Source organism: Dermacentor andersoni, chromosome 2 (assembly GCF_023375885.2).
Source record: "Dermacentor andersoni chromosome 2, qqDerAnde1_hic_scaffold, whole genome shotgun sequence".
Taxonomy (NCBI): domain Eukaryota; kingdom Metazoa; phylum Arthropoda; class Arachnida; order Ixodida; family Ixodidae; genus Dermacentor; species Dermacentor andersoni.
The window spans coordinates 108,087,360-108,112,623 of record NC_092815.1 but is presented as its reverse complement, the minus strand read 5'-3'; the positions used below and the strand labels follow the sequence as shown (position 1 = coordinate 108,112,623).

At 46.1% G+C, this 25,264-nt stretch overlaps 1 protein-coding gene and 1 long non-coding RNA gene across 3 annotated transcripts in view; one reads left to right on the top strand and one right to left on the bottom strand.

Moving 5' to 3' along the window:
- Window positions 1-25,264, bottom strand: part of LOC126541410 (multiple C2 and transmembrane domain-containing protein 1-like) — a 288,393-nt gene that overhangs the window by 64,062 nt on the left and 199,067 nt on the right. For both annotated transcript variants that reach the window (XM_072286493.1, XM_072286494.1), the window contains exon 6: window positions 22,151-22,280. In XM_072286493.1, the coding sequence (XP_072142594.1) occupies window positions 22,151-22,280 (130 nt within the window). The remainder of the gene's footprint in view (window positions 1-22,150; window positions 22,281-25,264) is intronic.
- LOC140216132 (uncharacterized) lies at window positions 958-25,091 on the top strand. The gene is made up of 3 exons (XR_011892812.1): window positions 958-1,157; window positions 21,272-21,324; window positions 24,801-25,091. It is a non-coding gene; the product is annotated as an uncharacterized lncRNA (long non-coding RNA).

The following is a 25,264-nucleotide window of genomic DNA, read 5'->3' as shown; positions in this document are numbered from 1 at the left end:
ACATTATTTTGTCGCCGTTATCAGTGCGGGAGAAAGGAGATAAGCTCAGCATTGTATAAAGGCCACAGAAGCGACCGCTTCACGAAACAGCAAAGATAAGGGGACATTCGGCTGCGCGCTCCTCAGTGGCTACATTAGTGTCGCGACGAAATGACCAACCCTCGGCATTCGATGCAAACCTTAGCTTTGATGCTGTCCACAAAAGCAGTGGCTCTGCTGGCGGCGGACCCGTCTCTGGAAGCTCCATCGCCGTGATCCGACGAAGCCACGGAAGCGCTGTCGCCGTCGTCTTTCGAAGAGAGTGGCGGTGTTGGCGGGCCCGCCTCGTCGACGTCGCTGGCGGGCGCGTCGTCGGCCGACGACGACTCCATCCAGCCGAGAAGCTATGAGCCGGCGTCCAACCGCGAATAGTTGTTCGAAATCGTCTTCGTTGCCGAGCACGTAAATTCACACACACACTCGAGCGGTGCACGATCGTGCTCGCGCGTCAGCGCGATACGGCTGGAAACAACAGAAGCCCGCAAGCTGCAGACGACAAACACAAAAACCGCGCAGCGAGCAGCAGCAAAGGTTGGCAGACGAGAATCGCAGCCGGCAGCACGGCAGAGTGGAAACCGCGCTTGGCGCGCATAGACGGTCGGCGGCCCGGCCAACATCATGCGTGGCTGCGGCGGCGTTATTGCGCATGCGCCATCATGCCACCTGTTGTATGCATTTTTTGCTACGAAGCTGCGACCTCCGCAGATCCCCAAGCCGTCAAACGCTCTCAAATGTTACAAAATTAATAAGCTTTGAGTGAACAACTTACAGGTTGTCGCGTCACCTGTTTGTAAGAAAATAAACCATAATATTTTTACTTATTGACAACAAACATGTAATTATGTTTACTGTTAAGCCCGTACGTGGCGCTTGCGCCCGCTACTATCCAAACAATTTGCCCCGTTAGAAGGTGGGATGTTGACGGAGAGTTAGTCAAGAGAGTGCAGGATGGTCGCTAAACGATACGAGACCGCTTGCGTTTCGAAGGTTTCGAACGTCGCCGCCGCCAGCAGCAGCGCGTGTCTCGCGAGGGCGCTTCGCCGGAACCAGTCCGAGCGGCGGTGAGCGGAAGGCGTGCCCGTCGTCTAGAGGGAAACGGACGTTGCGTACACCACAAGGTCAGCTGGCCATGCAGTTGCCATAACTCGTCCTGTTTCTGTCGCGTATTGGGCGGGGAAAATGCGCGCGCGGCTGCTCGAATGGAAGCGAGTAACGATAACGGAGGAGGTTTCAAGGCGTAGACGCCACCAAAGAAGGGCGATGTAAACAAACGCAGCTGCTAAACGGACGCTGCGAGCGCCGCATAATCTCGCTTGCCTGCCTTTCCTACAATAAAGTGTTTTCTCTCTCGCGGCAGCAGAACACGTGGTCACCGTTTCGCTGTTTGTTTCGCGCCTCGCAACGAGAGACGCACTCCTCCTCTTCCCTCTCGCTCTTGCGGTTTTCAAGTTCACAGAGGTATCCGATAACACGCCGCACATAGGAGGCCTTCATGCAAGTCTACGCTTGCACGCTTAGCCGCCTTAGCCGCACTAGACACGACATAACAGTCCGATGCCGAGTCCAGAAGGACATGTTTCTACTGCACACATCATCCGCGACGTCCGTTGCTTTCTTAGGTGGGCGGTTCCAAAGGAAACAGCCCAGACAGCTCTCGCTACGGAAAGTCCCACTTATGGCAGCAGAGCACGTAAGTCTATTAACGGCTTCGCAGTCGGGAAAAGACCCCCAAGTGACAACACGATAGTTCAACACGTGGAATGGGCGGACTTCTATTCGCAAAAGAACGACGATACGATATGCAAGAAAAGCAGTACCGTCGACTCCTGTCTGTGCCCTTATCACGGTACGTTTGCCTCACGAAACAAAAAGGTAGACATATAGTACTAAACATGCGAACTGCCACCGTCAAAAATGGATAGTTATTAGTAGAATCTTTCTTTTTTTTTTTCGTCCTTTTTTTTTTCTCCCGATTCGGCAAGAACGTGTTATCTTGTCGCAGGAATGGCACCGAACCGAATCCCTCTCTTCTTCCCCTTTGGTTTGTTCTCCATATCTCGAATCACTCAATTGGCCTACCTCTTGCTTGAGAGATACTCGAAAAGACGTTTCAAACTATGCAAGCTCCTGGCGTGATCACGCGCAAGTCGAAGCCACTTAACTTCGTGCCGATACGCAGTGTTTATGACTTTGTAAAGAGATTACAGACCGCTTGCACGGTACTAAGATTACCCGTAGGTAATTACCCATCAATAAGCAGGTGTAACTTTGCGCGTAGTAAGTTGTGCCGTTACAAATCAGTAATCGACACTCACTCGATTCGTTTTACGCTTTCCTAGCAGAAATTTACAGTTCGGCAGTGTGTTCACACTTCATCATCATTGTCATCACCATCGTCATGATTATCATCATGTCCACTGCAGGACGAATGCCTTTCCCAGCGATCTACAGTTATCCCTGTCTCGCGCTATTCTGATCCCACCTTATGCCCGCAAATTTCCTAGTCTCACGAAGCCACTTAATTTTTAGCCGTCTTCGACTACATTTCCATTCCCTTGACATCAAATCATTACCAACAGCTTACCGCTGTCCTTGTAAAAAAAAAAGTGCACAATCATCGCATTCTACCGGTACTAACATATGGGGCAGAAACTTCGAGCTTAAGAGGAAGCTTTAGCTTAAAGGCTCCTGTTCAAATACGTGTAAAAGGAGAATTCGTTTTTCTCAAGAAAGAAAAGCTTAAAAAGAAAGAAAAACTTAAAATATAGTGAATGCTGGTTTCAAATTTTTGAACTAGAGCGTTAATTTTTTATTAAAGATGGGCAAAAATCTAAAATCTTCAGAAAATGAAACTATCAAGTTTAGAACTCTGTAACTCAGCAATGAAAGATGATATCACCATTCTGTGAATTTAATCTGAAAGTACATCTCAAGCGGACAAAATTCATATGTCACACATGAAGCTGAAGAAAAAATTTAGTAATATCGAAATACAACTTTTGCAGAACACTTGCACACAACGTAACAAATTCACGTAAGATATAAATTGACTTGCAGAATTTGTCCGCTTTGAATTATACAATGGACGCCATTTACAGAACCGCGATAACTGTTCTTGATGCAGGCTATTATTTTGTAAACTTCTCACTTCTATATTTCTCAAACTTCTGAATTTTTGAAAATTATTTTAGCAAAACTCAGGCCCTGAATCGAAATTCCACTTCCAACAGTCACTAGAATTTAAGGACGCAGTGAATAGCATTGAAGAGATTGCGTCTCCTTGTCTGACCCCTTTCTTTATAGGTATCTTCCTACTTTTCTTGTGGAGAATTAATGTAGCTGTGGAATCTCTGTAGATATTTTGCAAGATATTTACGTAAGCGTCCTGTACTCCTTGATTACGCAATGTCTTTATGACTGCTCTTATCTCTAATGATTCAAATGCCTTTTCGTAAACTATGAAATCCATATAGAGAGGCTGATTGTACTCTGCGATTTTTCGATTGCCTGAGTGATGACATGGACATGATCCATTGAAGGGTATCCCTTCCTGAAGCCAGCCTGTCCCCTTGGTCGACTGAAGTCCAGTGTTGCCCTTATTCTATTAAAAATTATCTTGGAGAATATTTTATATAATCCTGGGAGTCAGCTAATGGGTCTATAATTTTTCAGTTGTCTAACGTCTCCCTTTTTGTGGATTAGTATCCAGTTCTCTGGGACCCTTGAAGTCGATAGACAGTTCGTATAAAGGGCCGCCAGTTTTTCAAGCATTACGTCTCGTCCATCCTTAATTAAATCGAGTGTGGTTCCATTTTCTCCTGCCGCTTTTCCACGTTTCATGTCTTGCAAGGCCCTTCTAACTTCATCGCTAGATTTAGAAGGAGTCTCCGCAACCTATTCATTACTAGTTCGAATGGAGGTATCGTGGCTGCTCTGAGTGAGAGAGTGAGCGAAAACTTTACTGAGCTCTAGTAATTGTGTTTTTCTGCGGCTGCTCCGAGTAATGTACAGGTTCGTATAGAATTCTTCCGCTGCTTTTACTATAACTTCGAAATTGCTGATGATATTACCCTGCTTATTTTTCATTTAGTAAAAATCTTGGTTTGTCCTATGCCAAGTTTCCTTGTCACTTATTTCATGCTGCGCCATATTTTACTGCTTCTTCAGTCTTTCTCACGTTATAATTTCGAATATCCCTTATTTTCTCCTTGTGGATCAGTTTTGACTGTTCCGCGAATTGTATCTTATCTCTTGAGCTGGACATTTTCATTCTTTGTCGTTTCTTTATTAGGTCCTTTGTTACTTGGGAGAGCTTGCCTACTGGTTTCATTGGTGCCTTGCCTCCCACTTCAATTGCTGCCTCTGAAGCCAACCTAGTTACGGTTTCATTCTTAGGTCTATGTCATCATCTCTCTGTTCTAATCTGCATATTTGTTTTCATGTACCAGCCGGAATTGGTCTGCTTTTACCCTTACTGCGTCTAGGTTGGCCTGTTTCTTACGGACCAATTTTACTCTTTCTCTTTTCAAATTGAGGTGAATCCTAGACTTCACCAACCTATGATCACTGCATTTTACCCTACCTAACACTTCTACATCCTGCAGTATCCTGAGATTGGCAGAAAATATGAAACCTATTTCATTTCTTGTTTCACCATTAGGGCTTTTCCAGGTCCACTTTCTGTTCCAGCGCTTCCTGAAGAAGGTATTCATTATTCGCAGCTTAATCCTTTCTGCGAATTCTACTATCTCTCCTGTAGTGTTCCTTGAATCGATACAGTAGTTGCCAATTGCTTGTTCACCAGCCTGCTTTCCCCCCTTTTGCATTGAAGTCTCCCAGGACTAGCGTATACTGAGTTTGCACTTTTCTCATCGTTAATTCAACATCTTCATCAAATTGATCTACTTCAGCATCTTCATGACTGCAGGTTGAAGCCTATGACTGTACTACCTTTATTCTATACCTCTTATTAAGTTTTATTACGACTGCTGCTACCTTTTCATTAATGCTGTAGAATTCTTCAATGTTGCCCGCTATGTCCTTATGGATTAGAAATCCTACCCCCTATTGCTTCTTATCTGAGAGGCCTCTATAGCAGAGGATGTGGCCGTTAGTCAGCATTGTATAAGCCTCACCAGTTCTTATAACCTCAATAAGGCCAATGATATCCCAAACAATGCCTGATAGTTTCTCACTCGAGAAAGTTTGGGTGTTAACCACTGCCAGGGTCACTTTCCATTGGCTGCCTGTCCGGGTCCAGAGATTCTTAGCACCCTCTGCTTCGTTTCAGGTCTGACCGCCGCCTTGGTCAGGTGCTCGAAAGTTGCTGGGGAATGAGGGCCATTCGTTGACCAAATGATTCATTTGTGAGGGAGTGCCCGAATACTGCACCACGGAGGCCAATTCCTGTTCTGGTGAGGAAGTGTCTTTTGTTGAAGCTTAGTGGGTCCTCCTAATTTGGTTGTACCTGGATTAATATAGCTTCCACTTGCCCTCGGCATCTTTTGCCGGTGTTAGGCGCCACTCCAAGCCTGAAGATGTAGTATACTGGATGAGATGAATTCGAACTTACCACCCTCAGATTTAAGAAAAAAAAAGACACCTCTTGTCATACGAGGATTCGAGCTCCTGACTATGGCAACCGAGCAAACGAAATAGCTCAGTCAGATGATACTGTAGGCGGCGAGGCCAACTTATCGCGGAGGATTCCAGCCGAGAGGATGTCACATGCCTAAGAACTGCCTTGATTTATCGGAAATAGACGGGTTTTGCGATAGGTAGCACAATATAGAACTTTTTATAAATGGTTCTTACATCGTGGATCCGGAATCTCACGTAGGCATGCGGCCATGAACGCCCGGCTTGTTACAAGAGATATTTTCGGCAAAATTGAACATCACTTAAGACGTATGTAAAAAAAAAAAGTTTCACCTCTTACCGGGAAACTACGATTCGCGTTGGCACGGAGGTACGCCCATCACCTCATTGTCGCGTCTGCTTGCGTCTGGCATCGGAGAGGTGTTTTCAAAAACCAGACGTTAACGAGCCCTAAATGCTACTCCCCGTCTTGCGAGCCGCCGAAGGTCGAGCCATCGGGTGTGACGGGCAAATCCTAGGATTGTCGGTACGGGCCGCCAGAACAACCTGGTTCTAAGCCTCGCGTAAAACAGGCGACAAACAGTTGCGTAAAACATTTGCTGCGGATAAATTTTTGTACCCTAATTATGTTATGGCGTGTACAGTGCTAACATCTACTCACACATTAAGTTCCTCGAATACGTTTGCGAGATAGGTATAAACAAACTCATATGTAGGCAGGTTTACAAAAAGGAAATCTCGTCAACTTTTTTTTTTTTTTTTAAGCGACGCCATCTCAGCATCTCAGCACGTGCATCCGGTGGCTGATTACTAAGACAGGTGTTAGGAATTTGTCCACTTTAGATTATTTTCGGGTTCTCACTGGGAAGTACGCGCAAGGTACGTGAGTGGTGTACGTCTAAGCCTTTTTCGTAAATCCTACATGCCTAAAAACTCGCTCGATTTATCCTGGATAGACAGGTTTTGCTGATAGCGATAGGTAGCACAATATCTAATTATTTGTAAATAGTCCTAACCTCGTAGCTGCAGAATCTCACGTACGCAGGTGACCGTGAACGCGGCTAGGCGTACGAGACCATAACTTGAATCACTTTAAACAACAGAAATAATAAAAATGAACAATAGTGTTATTTATTCGTACAAACACATTACGGTCTCCGCGGAAAGGGCAATGCGGAGCAGACAGAGGTGTGCCCATATACGCTAGGAGTTTTGCTTGCTAGAAACAATCCAAGTACGCATGCTCAAATGCACACACACACGCACAGAGCACTTTACACTTACATTGTGTTGTATCAAGGACACGTTTCGGCCTGTGCTGTAGTGAAAGCTCCCGGGCATAAGACGAAGGAGTTCCCGCTGCTCTTTCGAACAAGACAGCGGAGATCGCGCGGTGCAGGCAGAAGTGTCTCAACCGCGGCTGGCTTAGAAAAGGTCGTTACGACAGGTGTTCGTGGTCACAGCCAATTCAGGACTGTCCAGTGCACTTGTTCATGAGCAACGATAAATTGAAGGAACACCTACGAGGAATATCAAGTACAGACGTATCAGTAACTTAAGCTTCTGCAATACCTAAAGTGCCCTTCCTGTCGTAAAAGGAGGCTTGGCAAGCCAGAAAATTAGCAAAAAGAAATACAATAAAATGGCGCCGAATCAGTAAGTTGGAGATGATTGGCGACTTTAATGGTATTGCCAATCTTTCTTATGATGGGTGTGTAATTGGGGATAAAAATATGCTTTATGTGTTATGATAATTATTACGATGATTATCGTATCCGCACGCAATATCCCCATGCCTTCCGTGACTCAAAAAACCTTATTGGCACACCAGCAGACACGCAAAGTGGCAATCTCACTGCATGCCGACCACAATGCCGAATGATACCACGACACAGTACACGCTGTTGTAATCATTGTGCCCCAGCTGAAACTTCGCTGCAATGGCTATCCGTCAAGAGGCCGCGTTCGATCGATACAGACGTGTCTGTTGCACAAGGGGGGGCTATCGCTTTGATATGCTTAAGGCTATAGGTACCCCTTGTGTTACCTTGGCACATGCATTCGCGGTTAAGAGTGGACACATACCAGTATCCCATAACGCAGTGCGGTAGTTGCCTGTTCGGGCGCATCCTCGCTGCCACATTACCCAGTGCCCCACGTTGTCTGCTCGGCGTGATAGCAGCCAGCACTTACCCAGTGGCCCAAGCTAGTGGACAACTCGGGTCACTGGGTGAAAGAGGTTACAGACGCAAACGGACAAACCGGAAAGCGAGTAAGGTTCCCAAAGAAATGCTAATGCTGGCAATGCCGCGATGAAATTTCCGTACCAGCTGTCCATGGCTTCATGGATTTTGACAGCCGCGCTCGATTTTAGGCGATTGCTTACGGGTGAAGAAGGACATCACGTTATTGCATTCGAATCTCGTGCAGGAACACATGTTGGTACGTGTAGCGTAGCCTTGAGGGAGACGCTAGATAACTTTATCAATCGCCGCGACAGGCTGGCTAAGAAGACAAAGGTTTACGGGAAGGTGGAGACATGGAACCTGCATAAGATGAAAGGAAATATTGTCATCCGCACTAATCCAGCAAAAGCATCTACAATTGTTTCGCTTAGTTTCTAGCTACACTCAGGTGGATGACAATTTTTCCTTTCATGAACCTTCCTCCACCTTGCAGGATCCCGCAGAACTAATTTGCCGAACCTGCATAAGTGCAGTCTTTATCTGCAGTTCTGCCGCCAGTAGCGGCCACAATTCGATGGGGGGTAAAATGCGAAAACAACCGTGTATTAATATTTACGTGCACGTTAAAAAAAACCTGGCGTTCCAAATTATTTCGGAGTCCCCCATTAACGCGTGCGCCTCATGATGAAACGTGGTCTTAGCTAGTAAAACCTCATATTTTAAATTAGATCTTTTTTGAGTGAGAGCTTGGACTGTCATTTACGTTTTCAAATAAATAATCTTACTTTCAATGGGATGTATATAAATATTTATACTGTACATGCATTATAAAAAGAATATGAAGCGATCATCTCAGTCAGCTCTTCAGCGACCTGCTTCGAGCACACATGGAGCTTCAGCGTCGTTTGGTGATTACGCGTCTTTACCCGTGGCAGAGATGATCCTGCCCGTGCTATTCACAGCTCTACGTGCAATTCTCAGTGCCATTCCACACGCAAACAACCTTCCAGAGGTAAAAGCACTGCTTTCTATGGAATCGTTGGTGCTTCCACAACCACCAACAGTTCCACTGCAGACTTACAATGAATAATCATTATAACAATGTTTTCATATTTCAGTGGAATGCTAATAGCCTTCGAAATAAGTCAGCTGATTTTCGCAAACTACTAGCTCAACACAACTTTCCTGTTTTATGTATACAGGAGGCAGGCGTACGGGTGACTTTCGTCTTTCGAACTATGTTATATATAAATCATCGCGCATTGCTGGAAATAGCAGAGCGGTGTTATTTCGTGAGAAAGGACCTGCCGTCCTATTTAATACAGTCGAGCGATTTAAATATACTGGAGTTCGTAGCATGCAAGATATCTTTTAAAGATACAAGCGTCACAGTGATCAGTCTTTATCTAAAATGTTCTAGCAAAATATCAGTAGACAGCTTGGTGAATGTGTTTGGTACCGCAAACTCACATGCGCTGGTTTGTGGGGACTTCAATGCACATAACGTCATCTGGGGCAGTGAATATAATGATTCCCGTGGAAGCATTATAGAGTCTGCCACAGAAAAAAGTAATCTGGTCGTGTTAAATGACAGCTCTCCAACGTTCTTGCGGGGGTTTCGTTACTCAAGCTGTATAGATGTTACGCTCTGCTCACAAGACCTTCTTGATGGCGTTGAATGGTCAACGGACATAGAAACGCACGGTAGTGATCATTTTCCGATCCTAGTAAAACATCGCCTCATACGGAATGAGGGGATCCGACGTTACTCAAAATATACTAATTGGCAAAGTTTTCGGCACCATTTAAGTAACTGATTGGGTGAAAATCCCAACTTCAATAGTTTTGCAAATATACTATGTGAGTATTACAAGATCTGCACAAAGCAAATCATTGTTCCAAATGAATACGCTGCAGTCGACGGCGAATATGAATGCCTAAGAGCAATTAGAAGACGCGCAGAACGGGCTTACCGCCGCAGTGGAAAGCTGGATGACTACAAGATGGCACAGAAAGTTCAGTCAACTTCGCGCAGACACTTACAAAAACTAGGTACGAGAAGATGGCGACAATACTGCGCGTCGTTGTCTCCGTTTACTCCAGTTCCCAGAATATGGTCCGTTGTCCGATCTTTTAGTGGTCCAGTTACCCAGAGCCATCCCTTCCGAGCCCTTGCCGTAGCTCGAAGCACTCCGGAAGCATCTGTTGCTGACGAATTCTGTCAATTTATATCCAGACCAGGAATTCCGTTTACTTGCCTACAATTTGCAAGTTCGACAACACTGGCATAACACAAGCTTCGTGCGTGCTTTATGTCACGACATCATCAACTTGACTGTGAGTTTAGTTTAAATGAATTGAAAAGTGCTCTTTCGTCATGCCGTACAAAGACAACCGCTGGCCCAGATGGTGTTACGTATGTGATGTTAAAGAACCTAGGTCCAGTAGGAAGAATGACTCTTTTGGAGATATTTAATTATATCTGGATAAGAGAGACTCTTCCGGATTCATGGAAATTAGCTCGAGTAATTCCAGTGCTAAAACCAGGAAAGACTCCACTTTGTCTTGACTCCTACTGACCCATCAGTCTCACAAGCTGTTTTTCCAAACTAATGAAGAAGATGATAGACAGTCGACTGCAATGGTGGTGTGAACACACAAATGTATTTTCCGACCACATGACCGGTTTTCGACAAAATCGGTGTACAATGGACGCAGTATCAGACATTGCCACATGCGTCGAACATGAACGAATTTGCGGAAATGTGACAGTAGCAATATTCTTAGACATTCAAAGAGCATTCGACACTGTAAGTCACATACACGTCCTTGCTGGTATGTTAGAGCTTGGCCTACACGGTCAAACACTGCGATGGGTATCAAATTTCTTGAAAGATAGAAAAATACTTATGGAAACAATTGAAGGAGAAAGTAATTATCACAGCATCACGCAGGGCGTTCCGCAGGGCAGTGGTCTCAGTCCGTTTTTATTCAACTGTGTCATGGCAGCCTTGCCACAAAAACTCCCGTCTGGTCTACAGTATTCTCTGTACGCAAATGACATCTGCATATGGGCCTCTGGATCTAATATACAGGACATTCAAACAACGCAGCAAGAGGGTCTTGATAGTATCAACAACTTTTTAAGAGAAAGAGGCATGAGTCTTTCATACGCAAAGACAGCCGTACTTCCTTTCACTAGACGACAATTGATTAATTTCCAACTTAGGCTTAACGGGCAGACTTTGATGTTTGTGAAAGAGCACAAATTTCTTGGAGTTATTCTTGAACGCCAGCTAACATGGGCTTCACACATCCGCGCAATTGAAAAGCAGACCAATGCAGTAATAAACGTACTTCGGCGACTCGCAGGCACAACGTGGGGGGGATCAGTCTCTTCGCTACTACAAATTCATAACGCCCTCATAAAACAAAAAATTGCTTACTCGGGACCTATTCTCCATGGTTCATCGCAAACTTCTGAGGAACGCTTTCAACGTTTACTAGCAAGGGGGCTACGAGTGTGTCTTGGGGTTCCGCAGGCTACCTCGAGTTCTTTAGTAATTGCTGAAGCTCGTCACCCCCCATTTCCAGTCATACGAACGGTTGAAACATGCCGACATATTTATCGCATCTTAACCCAACACAAGAAGCATCCATTAAACCTCGCGCTCACCGAAAGAAACAAAAGCAAAATTCACGATGTTGTTCGAGAACATAAAGCATTACTACCAAGATTTGAATTATGCAAAGTGGATGTTAGTTACGCTCCCTGGATGTTAACATGCCCTAAAATGGAATTATCGGTTGACGGGGTTATATCTAGGAGAGACATGTTATAGTAGCCGTACAGCAACTGGCACTCTTCCAAATTTACTCATTATATCCCCAGTACATCCACGTTTATACAGATGGTTCGTGCCATAAAAATTCCTCGACTTCAGCATTCGTCATTCAACATTTAGCGCTAGAGCAAACATGTAAGTTATCCCGGGATACATCTTCCACCATGGCAGAACTATTTGCAATCCTGTGTGCTTTGCGTTTCATAACATCAGAAAAACATTCGCGAAAATGGGTTATCTTTAGCGATTCGCAAGCCGCTCTCACATTGCTACAGAGAAATAAGAAAAATTCTTTGAAAACTTCGCTATTGTATGAGACGCTCAAATAACTTACAAAAGCAAGCACAATGAACCACGTAATTGCATTTCAGTGGATACCTGGGCACTGCAATATCCCTGGTAATACTGCAGCGGACACAGCTGCGAATCGCGCGCACAATAACGCAGAGACAACCAATCTTCCCCTATTGCGTAGTGAAGTCCGTCTGATCCTGAGACAGATTTCTTGTCGCCTCAGCAAAACTAGCTGGTTTGATCAGCAAACTAAAAACTCGGAGTTATACTCTATAGACCCATGTATAAACTTATCAGTGCCGGAAACTCTAAGAGACAACAGAAAATTTGAAACATTGGTACACCGGCTGCGTCTTGGTACTGCATTTACGAAACACTTCTTGTACAGGATAAAACGTGTCTCTAGCCCGCAGTGTTCTTGTGGCCATCCAGACGAAGATGTACATCATCTTCTTCTCGAGTGCACGAAATACGATACACAAAGAACGGTACTGCAAGCTAATTTGTTTATATTAGCCAGAAGACCATTCACTCTAAAAAAGATACTTGGTCCCTGGCCAACTGCGGGCCTTCAAAAAAGAGCACTTCTTGCTCTGAAAAAGTTTTTAGAGGGCACGAACATTTTGGGAAAATATTAAGTATCAGATGATCTGAATACGCTAAATGAGTTACATAAACGTTGTCCGTGGTTCATAATTGGTTTATATGGTGATCGCAACTTTTACGCAATATGTATAATTCTGTTCTGTACTTGCAGTGTATTACATTTGTTGGTTGTTTTGGCTGTTCAAAACATCTGACTTTATATATGCGTACGTGGACTGAACTAATGCACAAAACTTTGCGACTCATGTACTGTTGGACTGTATATTTTTTATTGATCCGGTGTTCTAATGAGTGTTATATTTTTTGTCGTTATTCTCCCTTTTTACGGAAATTTGTTTCGTTTGCCAAGTGACAAGGAGTAGCCGGTGCCACCATAAAGGCGCCAACCTCTCTTAACATTCACTTCAATAAAAAGAATATGAAGGAATCTTAAAAAAATACTTTCTGTAAATTTTGCGTTAATGTTGTTTACAATGTAGATTAAATACAAAAACTAAATTTGAAGACTAGCCAGAGCAAGGTCGCGGGCTTTTGGAGATATCATATGTTAGCCGTCAGTATTTGGTTGGCTCCATTACCACTGACCACCTACCACCTCCGCATCAGATAACGTTGCCACTGCAATACTGAATTCTGCCGATACACATTATTTCGAAAAACAGGGAATGACGTTTAGGTATTTCTTCCGTGGACTTCCGTGCCAAACGAACTCGTTTATTTGAACTGATCAACAGCATTCGAACAGGGGATGCCGCTGGAGGCTATGTTTCGACAAGGGGTCACGTATGTCTTGTCCTCTTGCCGAAGCGTTGGCTTTAGCGGCGTCCCTTGTTCGACCACTGTTGAAAGACTGCCTATAGTTATTGCAATATTCCCAGTTGGCGAGCTCATGAAGTTCTACAAGTTCCGCACCGAGCCGCAAAGGGTTGCGCTGACCCTACAACAAAGGCCCTCAAAAACGCCCGGTCTGTATATTCGATTGCGGGACGGCCCCCACAATACACAAACCTGAACTCGTATACAGCGCTGAAAATTTCGCAGGCGCATTTCCAAAGCAGAAAGCACGAAGGTGAATAGATGCGATGTAAAATGGCGAATACGTTTCAGCCCAGCGAACGAAACAACGGGATCGATTCGAGGCCTCGGGTGCATGGCCGTAAAAGAAACGAGAGAGAACAGAGACGCGGAAAGGATACGGGGAGAGACGGACACGCGTACCGTCCTCAAGGCATGCGTGCACTACGGCGGTAAAACAAGATGGCGATGTCGCCATTTTAGTAGCGCTGGCGCAGTACACAATCTATATGCACGGGCGCTTTTCTTTCATCTTTACCTGCACTACACACGCTAAAGCGGCAGAATCAGCACAGCCCGCCGCGGGCCCGTTTTCTCGAGGAACTGTAAAAAAGTACACCTGGAAACACTTAATTAGCATGTTCTTATAGGTGTGTATATTTGTTAAAGAATAAGTGCCGCATCTACAGAAATCATATTTGGGGTGCACGCGGTCGATAAGCGCCGCTCCGTCGAAAACGCTTCGCTGTTCTCTCGTGGGAATCGTCGCAGTGCATGTTTGTATAACGGCGCATTCGATTCGGCGAATGGGGCCGTTTTGAATTAACCACTCGTAAAAAAGCCCCTGTGAGGGCTGGACTTGGTCTCAGCGGCCCCTCGTGCTCTTCAGGGCAGATTTTTTTTTTGACTGCCTCAAGTTTGCTTGTGCGCTCATATTTTGTAGCGGTTATTTTACGTTTCTTTGACCCATCGTCGCTGGCTCGTACACACCACCGCGCGGTTTCCGTCGCCGAAATCGGCCGCCCGATGCGCGACGGAAGAATCGAACTGAAGGAAAATGATTGTTAGGAAGTCGGGCGCTTCTCGCCGCGTGAAATTCAGCAAAAATTTGATAAGTATGCTGAAAACCTTAGCGCCTCCTTACGACCGCACACTTTCCCATTGCTCATATATGACGGAATCCGGCGTCTGATTCTATATGCGTGCGCGGTGGCACTTAAAGAATTGCCGCTCACACGTGAAGGGAATCGAAAGGGTTTGCAAACAAAACTTCTCCACTGGTATAGCCTCCGGGCAATACACCCCACCATCAACTTTTCTAGGCAATATTGCTCAAGGCCGCCAGCGCCACTATGTTATCAGCTACTACTGCAACTTTCGATGTGTGTGTGCTTTATTCCCCTTTCAAACAATCGCTCAGAGAAGAAAAAGGAAATACCGTCGTCTATATATGGCAAAAGAATCGGTCGCGATTGCGGCACTGAACATGACTCGATTTCCAGTGTCGGTCACTGCGTGGTTTGTTTAGAAGCGAGGAATGTTGGTAGCCGTTTTGTCACCGCCTTGTCCACAAACTGTAAGGTATTCAATGGTAAAATAACGACGAAATGGGGCGAAATGACCAAATTTCAGACTAAGCTGTATTTACTAGCGGCGAGGACAGTCTACACATTAGGATAAGGAGACAGAACAACGAAAGGGCACGTTACGTACGTTCTGGAATTGAACACAAATCACTGAAAACAGAACCAACAGATGTGCTGGACGAGTTCAATTATGCTTCAGCTGTGCTGCGTGTGAAGCTCACAACGTTTCTTCACAGCATTTATGTTAACAACTCTCTTTTTTTTTTCTAACAGGTTTACTATCATAATGCATTACACCCCCCCCCCCCCCCCCCTCACTAACAACATAGCTAAACCCTCCTTTTCAACTTATCAAGCTGACTCACGTGCACCGCATCCTTTTTGTACACCCGCTCATGCATTTCGAGAGTGAGCTCTGTAGGGGCCAGTGAGCTGTGTATACAAACGCCGTCAAGCAAAGCTGATATTGTCCTGACGAAAACAAGTCCCCTTGTCGACAATAAAATGTTGGCACCCTAGGCTGGAGCTTCCCTCGTTCGCCCACTTTTTGTTGACCTTCAATTGCGAGACAGAAAAACAAACATTCGGGTAGGTTCTACCAGGGACGTAGCCGCGGTGGGGCATGTGAAACGTCTTGCGCGTCCTGCTGACGGCGTATGGGAACTATAGGGCACAGAAATGGACGTTGAAAAATGCACAAGTTACATTTATTCACACATAAACGAGCTTACACGCTTGAATTATGTGACAGTAAGCGGGGATCTTACGGTCCTCCAGTGCAATCATGCTCGCTCCCTATAAGTAGAGGGCCCGTTTAGTGTAAGGGGTAACATAAAGGGTTTAGGGTACCGTATAGGGTAACAAGACGACGCCCCTACACTAGTGGCGTCCGAGACTGCCCTGCGCTGCCCGCGCCAACATGTAAGTAGTTGCAGCTCCTGTGTTTGGCTCCTGCGCCTGCACTCCTTATGGACATGGACACGTTCTGCCGCGGTCAAAAGGGATGGGCGTCCCCTCCGTCTTGATGCCCTAGACTCTTCGCGCCATTTCAGGACCCTACGGCCCGAGCACTGGTGGGCCACAGCCGCGCAAGCGTGAAATTTCTTCTGCACTCTTGAAGGCATTACGACTCCTTACGAGCACCGGTCTGAGTTCAACGCCTACTGTGCGCCAAAGTAAGTTCTCTCAAACGCGATCACTCCGGCTCGGACCGACAAACCTACTGTTGAGCTATGCCTCTCCTAACAGCCGGACGCGAACCCAAGTTTAGCTCCCGTTGCGCCATGCGTGGCGCGAAAGTGGCGATCTCTGCGCACGCGAAGCATGCATGATCGAGTATTGCTTTCTTTCTTTTAACCAACAATATCAAAATAAGGCGCGTGTTTAGTACGGTTCCAAAAATATATTCGATATTATTGTTACATGCCCTCGTTACATGCAGCTTTAGCAAGCAATCCCCTCCGTTGAGCGAAATATAAGACGATTTTTCAGAAACAATTCCAAGCGCTTGGGAGCTGATCTACGATTTTTAAACAACCACAAACTCAGTGTAAACACGAACACACTTTCTACGGTGAAGATAAATGTGTACAGCTATACACAACAAGCAAGTGATCGGGTCGCTCGAAGATTAAGAAAAGAACCAAGTGCAGCTGTCAGTAATCAGGCACAATCCACTATCCCTTCAGATAGATACCTTAACGCTGCCAGCTGCGCTCTCGTTACGCTTCAGCGAATACACGCGGTATAGCTATATAGGATGTACTTGCACACGCCGAAAAGGCTGACGCTTCCGTGATAATACTATACAATACGGTGGTTTTTCTTTTTGTATTTTTTGCTTTTCAACATTTTCTTTAATTCGATGACATCTTTATCATTCATCCTGCCAAACAATCGGCCATTGCAACTATACAGACGTGAGGTGCTACACTCGCTAATCAATAAGGACGAAGAAAGAAACGTTTTGGAACGTAATGGCGACATGTGATCGCCATGTTATTTGTGCTCAGCCTGCGAAATTCGATCACTCGCCGAGCTCTTCTTGACAATGTTTACACAACATTATTTTTCTCTCCCTATTTTTGCCTTTGTACACTTATAAGTAAACCGCCGGAAACAACTGGCGACTCTTGTTCCATCACTCGGGGAAGATATGATCGAGCATCGATCCCGCGGATCTAGTCGCTCACGGAGAACGCGACAATGGTAAACTAGCCAACGACCTCGTCAGAGCCAATTCCAACTGCGATGATTTATGGCAAACAGTTGGACACCGACACGCTGGTTCGGGAGATTCGCGAATTGACATTACTTCAAACGACCTCGTGGCGCCCTTCTTCTGTCATATCGCTTCGCTAATGGGGAATGCGTGTCCTCGGTGTGTTTCCTTCTTTCCCTGTTCGTGCAAAGTGACGTGCGTGTGTTTTGGGCCAATCTCTCCTCGGAGGTAAAAGGGATGCAAACGTCCGGATTGGCGGGAGATGATGTCGCCCATACTCCTTACACCGCATAGGGGGAACGTGTCGTGACTGGGGCGACGGAAGAGATAAAAGACGAGATGGACGCTTTGTGATCGAATTCGGCAGCTTGAACGTTTAGGGAACGTTTTCTCTGCATCATTCCCATATGCTCTGGTACAAAATGTAAATATACACGTGTGTTCTAAAACGTCCTGAATGTCATGCCAAGGAATACGATCCTCACTCCGGTTCATGAACTTCCCACATCATCGCACCCCCGGTCGCAACAGTGTACAGGGCTGTCCATTCTAAAGGTGTCTTGTAATGACATATTCCACTTCTAATTTTAATGCGATTGACAGTCTTCAGATATTTCACGCACTATCTATCTATCTATGATAGATAGATAGATAGATAGATAGATAGATAGATAGATAGATAGATAGATAGATAGATAGATAGATAGATAGATAGACAGACAGACAGACAGACAGACAGACAGATAGACACATAGATAGATAGATAGATAGATAGATAGATAGATAGATAGATAGATAGATAGATAGATAGATAGATAGATAGATAGATAGATAGATAGATAGATAGATAGATAGATAGATAGATGCTGATGATGATGATGATGATGATGATGTCTGTTCCGCTCTTCAAGAAAGGGGGCACGAGAGAGAAGCCTAGCTGCAGTAGACGCCCCATGACGCGTTTCGGCAGTGGCAATACAAGGTGTCGCTACATTGCTTCAACGCTAATCGCATTAACGTCGACGGTCATCCTGAGACGGTTTCTGCAGAAATTCTTCTTTATTGCGATATCAATTATACGGACACTCCAGGCGCATTTCTGCCTTCGGCGTCGCCTTCATGCTCCGTATAACACACAAGGGCGAACGCGTGCGAAGGTGAGCCGACGGCGGAAGGAAAGAAAGTGCGAGGAAGCGCGCCGTCTTCCGTCGCGCGCAAGGCATCGGAGGGAGGCGAGTGGGGGGGGAGGGGGGTTATACTCCGGTGGCTGCTGCGTATGGCGTGGCCGCGCGGGCCCTATCTTGATAGGGATCTGTGATGGGGATAGAGTGTGCCGAGTGCTGATAGCTTCGTGTGGCTGTATTTTCGCCGCTTAGTTCACGTTGAGGGAAGAGGCAGCACGAAGGTCAATTCGCTCGGTGCTGCTGCCGCGCTTCCTGACTCCAGCGTTTCGACGCCGAGCTTCCAGGGTCATCGAGTGAGGTGTGTTCATGTTTGCTAGTTCGCGCGTGACTCCATGTTTGTTGATTTAGTTAGTAGGCGAACGTTTACAAATTTATACGGCCGATAAAAGTTCTAAGCTTACTGTGCACAGCTGTCTACTAATTTGCTATCGCAATCGATGCTTCGCCTTCCGGTGAAACTGCTACTTTTTTTCATTTACTGAAGGTGCTCGACCTCAATACCTTAGAAAGATTAATTACATTGTGAAATTAATTTTTTGACATTTATGGCATTATCAGAGCATTATGGTAATTTTTGTACGTGACAGATTCGGTTTCCTTTCCCGGGAGGTGTGTGTGTGTGTCACGACCCAGAAGGTGATCACAGGTGAGCAGTTAGTCAGCGCTCGTATTGTGTACTTCCTCTCGTCTTTCGTCCGGGTTGCGCTGCCCACCCATAGGAACATGTTCAATCACCAACTCGCCCAGCTTGCCGTGTTAATTCAGTACATCTTGACGTCATGGAAATTGCTCTGGCTCCCTCGGTATTCTGCCATGCTGCTACTCGTTGTGAGACCCGAAGCAGCAGCATAAAAGACTACTGAGTGAGAGAGAGCAAGTGCCGAAACATCGCGATATACTGCTCACGTGTGAGCACCTTCTTTGTAGTGACAGGCATGCGCCTTCCGCGAAATGAAGCGAACCTGGCTGGTAGAAAAACAAGCGCAGTAAATTATTTAGGGTGCTGTTTGTCAGTATGGTCTCCACGGTTTGGAGGTCCGAAGCCTTCATATAACGCAATAAAGATGAAGTATCAGTACTTCTCATTCAAATTCAATCTACTGCAGCAGCATCATTTGTTTTTTCCTCGTCATCTAGAAAAATTTGACTTCTAGAATGCCTAATGCGCATATCTATCGATAATAGATATCCACATTATCGACTATCGATCGACTATCGACTGTTAGATTCGATGCCAAATTTAAGGTGGTATTAGTGTTGCAGTAGTAAGGCGATTCCACTAACAGTGGACGATCCCGAACATTTGGGACGAGTTGCAGAAAACACTAAAGAAATAATTTCCGTCAGACACCCGTGGATTTACATACCTGGCTATCGCAAATGACGACGAGGCCTCGTATCGTATCATTATACAAATGGGTATCTGCAGCATATGACGGTCGCGTATAGTCAGGTTCGACTGTGACGATATGGAATCGGGTCAACAAAAAAAAAGACATCTAGAAACGAGCCTAAATAACTCAAAAGAACTCGTTGCTCGGCAAGTTGTTTGATAATTTGTACAAAGTACCATAGGACAAATTTAACTAAGAAAGAAAAATACTACTGCTGTCTCACATGCTCGATACTTTGTGTTCGTCTAACTTACGCAACAATTAGTGCCTCCCCTAAGCCACAATAAGCAGCGCGGCTCGTCCTAATAACAAAAACAGAGAAGTGGAAAACACTCACTAGAAACGTAATGTTTCGTGCAAAGAAAAATTTCTTAATGCTGTTTGTTTGCAATAAAAAAAAAAGAAAGCTCAGCTATATCTTGTATTCGTTTTTGAAGTTGATTGAATTTTCAAGGACATTCAGACAAAACTAGGTTACGCTTAGATGATCATTGTGAACGTCACAGCCGCTCTTTACGATTATGCAGAGAGTTGTTCATATTTACGAATGCCCCTTCCGAGACGTCGTGCCCAGGCACCGCGGCCCTTGAGCTCTTTCCTTCGTTGGAGACGACGGCACATGGGCAGCAGCACCTCCCATATATGTGTGCTACTGATGATGAAACAGCGAAGCGTGATACAAACAATGAAACAAGCTGAAATTTAAGCTGGGAAAGCAGCACAATAACGTTAGTTAAGCATTTAAATAGCAAGGACCGGCTAGTCAAATAACGTCGCAACGATAAAGAAAACTTGTGCAGCCCCTGCTCACGAAGGCACACGAAGCTTCGCCTGACGCTTGGAAGCCTTGCGTCAACAACTCCGTCACTTTGATCGTGATCGAAAACCGCCAAGAAGAAGTGAATGCCTTCACGAGAAAAAGGGTCCTCTAAAAAAAAAGCCTGCACGCCAAAGCGGCAAGTTCCTCTCACTAGCAGATTCCCGAACGATCCGTTGCAAGGTGTCGACGCTTGCCTCGGAAGCACGTAAACAGCAGCCGCCTAGCTGTTCGCATTCTGGTGTATATAGCCTCTAAGAGAAAGCAGTGCATCCTCGATCGATTCAACTGAAACCCGGTTGGATCGATTGGGCTTTATGTTTCGCAAGCGCACGTCGCATCCGCGCCAATGTGAGCGCCAAACTCGTTACTTGACCACAAAGTAACGGGAAGAAGTGTTTCTAAGAGCTTCACAAATATCGACTTGATACGTGTTAACCTAACAAAAAGACAACGTACGTCCAAGACGGGCCGGGAGATAAGTTCAAGTGGTTTGTTTGCAAGCGAAACTCTGATATGTGAACAAGAAATGTGCTTGCATTCATCACTCAAGTACTCGTCGCGGCAATATGAGAAATGTGTGCAACAAGTGGAGTTAATTGTAGAAGGTATAAACAGTCGTGTCAGTAACACAATCCATGCATCTCTTCATAATATGAAAGGCGACCAACCTATCCCTCGCTAATGTGCCATTATCTCTCCCCAGGTTCTTTATCTCAAGGAGCCGTGGCTCACATTTGCAAGAGATGCAGCATGGTGGTAAGCGCGCATTTAGCCATGATTGGTTACTGATAGTGCAATACTTTCATGCCAAGTCATTAACACAATTTCCGGTTTGGCCTTCATAGGTTCATGGTAGCGTGCGATGCTCCCGCCGTATCTTGCCCTATATAGAAGCCGCCCACACACACAGCGATATTTCAGAAACTCCGGTCCGGGTATATTTAGGCAAGTTGCACCGGTCTTGCTGCATTTTGCGTTCTTCGGGTGTTTTTCAAAACTTCTTACGACGTTTCAACGAAGCGCGTAATCTGCCGCATGTAGAGAGAGAGAGAAATGGGAAACGCAAGGAGGAGGTTAACCCGAAGAGACGCTTCTGGTTTGCTTCCCTGCAGTGGTGGTAGGGTTAAGGGAAGAAAAAATAAATAGGGAAAGAATAACAAATAATTCAAGTAAGACGTAAAAATAAAGGAAGAGGCGACGAATGACGCGGTAGCATTAGTTTATCTCTAATAATAAGTTATTCAAACCTCCAGACTTCGATAGCGCCTTGACCCACTTTCTCACGTGGTTGTGCTTCATAAAGGCGTTCTTGCACTTTGCCCCCAAACAAATGCGACTAAGGCGGCCCGGAGTCGATCCCGCGACTTTTTTCTCATTGTCGACGTGTCAGAGGCGATGCGCCACCGCGGTTGGTCACAGGTGACTGACAGATTTCCCTAAAAAATATATGCATATAATAATAACAAGGACACAACCATCGACGCCCATAAATAATGTGTCGATGCCGCCACGGTCAAGTGCACCGCCTCCAGCCAGCACACGACCGTGGCCGACGTGGTGTAAACGCGCGTAATGTGCTCACCTGTTGTTCGACGTCGTCACGGGCCGATGCCGGTAGCAGCGTGACGGTGAGCACGATGTAGCCGAGATCCTTGGCGTCCGCGTCTTCCGCCTTGCCGGACTCGGTCAGGTTGAGCAGGATGTCAGTCGGCCTGCGGCACCGCACCAATCACGACAGGCACGCACACGGGGACGCTGTGTTTTGCAGCACCTCGCCGAACATTTCACTTTGTTTCTCTGTCCCGAACACGAGGAAGAGTTGGGCAAAACAAAAGCTTCATGCATGAGCACGCCGGACGAGGAACAACCGCGACATCCATAACGTAACCGTGAGCGCTGTTGATATGCTGATATGTGAAATTGCCTTAATTTCCTCGACTGCCTTTTCCCGCTCACGCGAATAACGCATCCGGCGGTCTTGTAGTAAACAATGTGAACTCGGACGCTTAACAAAGCGATCTGTATCTAGCAGTATCCCGTTTACTGGCGTGACACAACACTCCTGAAGTAGTGTGCGCGAGATGAATGCCTGCTAGCTTACAAATCACTCAACGTGGGCACTATCGAATCAAGGTGCCGTGCTTACTGGTCTCATGCAGAATCACTATCGCAAATTGTAGTGGCCGTGACCCCAGTTACGAAACGTAGTCCTCGCTCAGCTGATGCTAACATAACCCTTTCTTGCGACTGCTGGGACGTTATGCAGGAAGTTGAGCAGCAGAACTCAAAAAGGCCGCGCGATTGGCTTTTCGAGGCTTTAAATGTACACTAAAGGCAAATACTCAGTCGGCGTGGACTGTTTACATACCATGCCGGAAACCTCGCGATCCCTGTTTCATGCCAAGAAAAGACTTAGTTTACGAGAAAATTGCATCTGAAGGGTCCGAATGCCTTTTTCAAAATTCAAGTCTCCCGCTACACAACCGTGGGGGGGGGGGGGGGGGGGGGAGTGGTGACGTTGCATACGCCATCTTTGCTGTCGTCGGTGAGTAAAATGGCGCCCGTCTGAGGGTGGTACCGAGCCAAGAAAGAGCGGTGGATTCGACCCTGCAGCTGCTTCTTGGTCAAGTCGCGTGGACCAATCGGGCATCCCGCGACATCACATGGAAGATGTATTTTCTGCTTGCAGTTTGTGCGAGTTTCGCGAGCCAGCAAAACCAGCGCAGCACTACGCGATCAGGAAAGCACTGAAACGCGAAAGCTTGGGCCGCGCAGGGTCGAGCGAAAACGAAACTTCTAGACCACACGCGTCGTAGTCGGCGGTAATTTCAATGAGTTCTTTTTTTCTAAAGATGAAACAGAAAAATAAAAAAGAAAGTGTAAAAGTAACATTTTATTCCATCTTATGATACAATACAAGGATGTTTCTTACAAAGAGTGGTCGAGTACTAGTGACAGAACTTAACTGAGGAGTGCTTTCGTCAATGGGCAAGTGCTTGAATGTCCCGGGGGAGTCTCTAATCATGTCTTGCATTTACCTCAATTTCTCGATTATTAAGGCTCTGTTCGCGATAATACTGACGCTTTAGAGATTCTCGAGCGCTAATCTATCACTCTAACTTGACTCAGTATTTGCCTTTAGTGTCCCTTTTAAGCGTGTTTCGCTGTGAAAACGTATAGAGAAATTAGGAGCTTTGTCCGTCGCTATACGCGTAATTGGTGCGCTAGAGCCCCGCTTTCGAGCTTTAGCTTAATGTACGCCTTAATATAAAATGTAGAACGTAGTCCTCAATGTTCATCAGTCACGTCGTTCCACACGGAAATGAAGAACATCAGGAACCACTGTGTACATACCGCATTTTCTAGACGTCCACGATGCCGACTCATGCTCGGCAAGAAAGACCGACGCGGGTCGGAATTTCATCAGTTCCGTCATTCCGTGCGGTGCGTATAATACTTAACTAGTCCACGTTTGCCTGATCGCTGTACCTTAGGTCCTGGAGCTCGATATGCAGTCAGAATGAGTAGTTAAACCGAAGACAATAAACCCGAACGAAAGAAAAAAACAAAGAAATCTTTGCGGAGGTTTACGGTGGATGTAGTTGTAACATTGCGAGCGTCCGTGGCGGTCTGGACGGCTGAGTAGCAGGCGCAAGCCTACTATCTGTTCCCGGAAAAGGAAGCCGAGCTGCAACCGGTCCGCTATACGATCGCGGCGGAAGAAGTAGACATAGAATAAAAAAGCGCAATAGTGCACTACCTTCGCGGTGGAAAGAAGTGCCTATATGAACGATGGCAAACTCCAGCGTCATATTCGTTACTGCTGATCATCGTACAGGAACCAGCGCAGCTCCAGTCATCGTGTGCGGCGAACGAAAGACAGAAGTAGAAGCATGCTGAGATACGCCACGGGAAAAAAAGGAACCTGCTCGCCGACGCGGTAGAAACGTAGGAGATGGTCGGTGAACTGACTACTGGCTCGATGAGGAGGGAGTAGGAAAGCAAAGGAGGGGGGGGGGGGGGGGGAGGGATAACGCGATGATGGTCATCCATAGAAATGTCATATTCGCACGAACCACAGGCCTCATAAAAGCGACAACCCATTTTCTCGGGACACAACAGACAAAGAAAGAAAATTGGGCGGTAATATGCTCCCGGCTTAAATGAGTGAAAAGCTGCTTTCACTTCCTTTAAATATATGCGTATGAGTGGGCTGTGCGGTGTTTGTGCAGCGGGTCCGGCGGACCAATGGCACATCATGTGGGACTGTGCCAGGTTCCCGACGGCAGCTACCTCAAGGACTTACCCGCCAGAACTTCAAAGTGCACTGCAGTCTGCAGACGAGGAATCACAACTATGGGCCGTCCAGCAGGCCCGGGGTGCGCTCGAAAAGCACAAGCCTCATGACCCACTACAAACGGGCCCAACTGGGCTAGTGCAGAGTAGGGTATAACCCCGGGTCGACGCTTGGCCAGCCTCACGACTCGTTAAATCGTCGTTTGCCGGCACTTTATTAAAGTTATTCCTATCCTATCCTATGCGTACGTCCGTGCACGCTTGCGGTAAAACAACCGACAGTGAGCAAGTGAGGCTTTCTCTCTTCGTAGGCGTAATCTTGAAGCTCAGTATATATAAGAAGGAGCCCCAACGAGGGCCAGCGACGGGGTTTTTTATTTTCAATGCGCAGGGTGCGTAC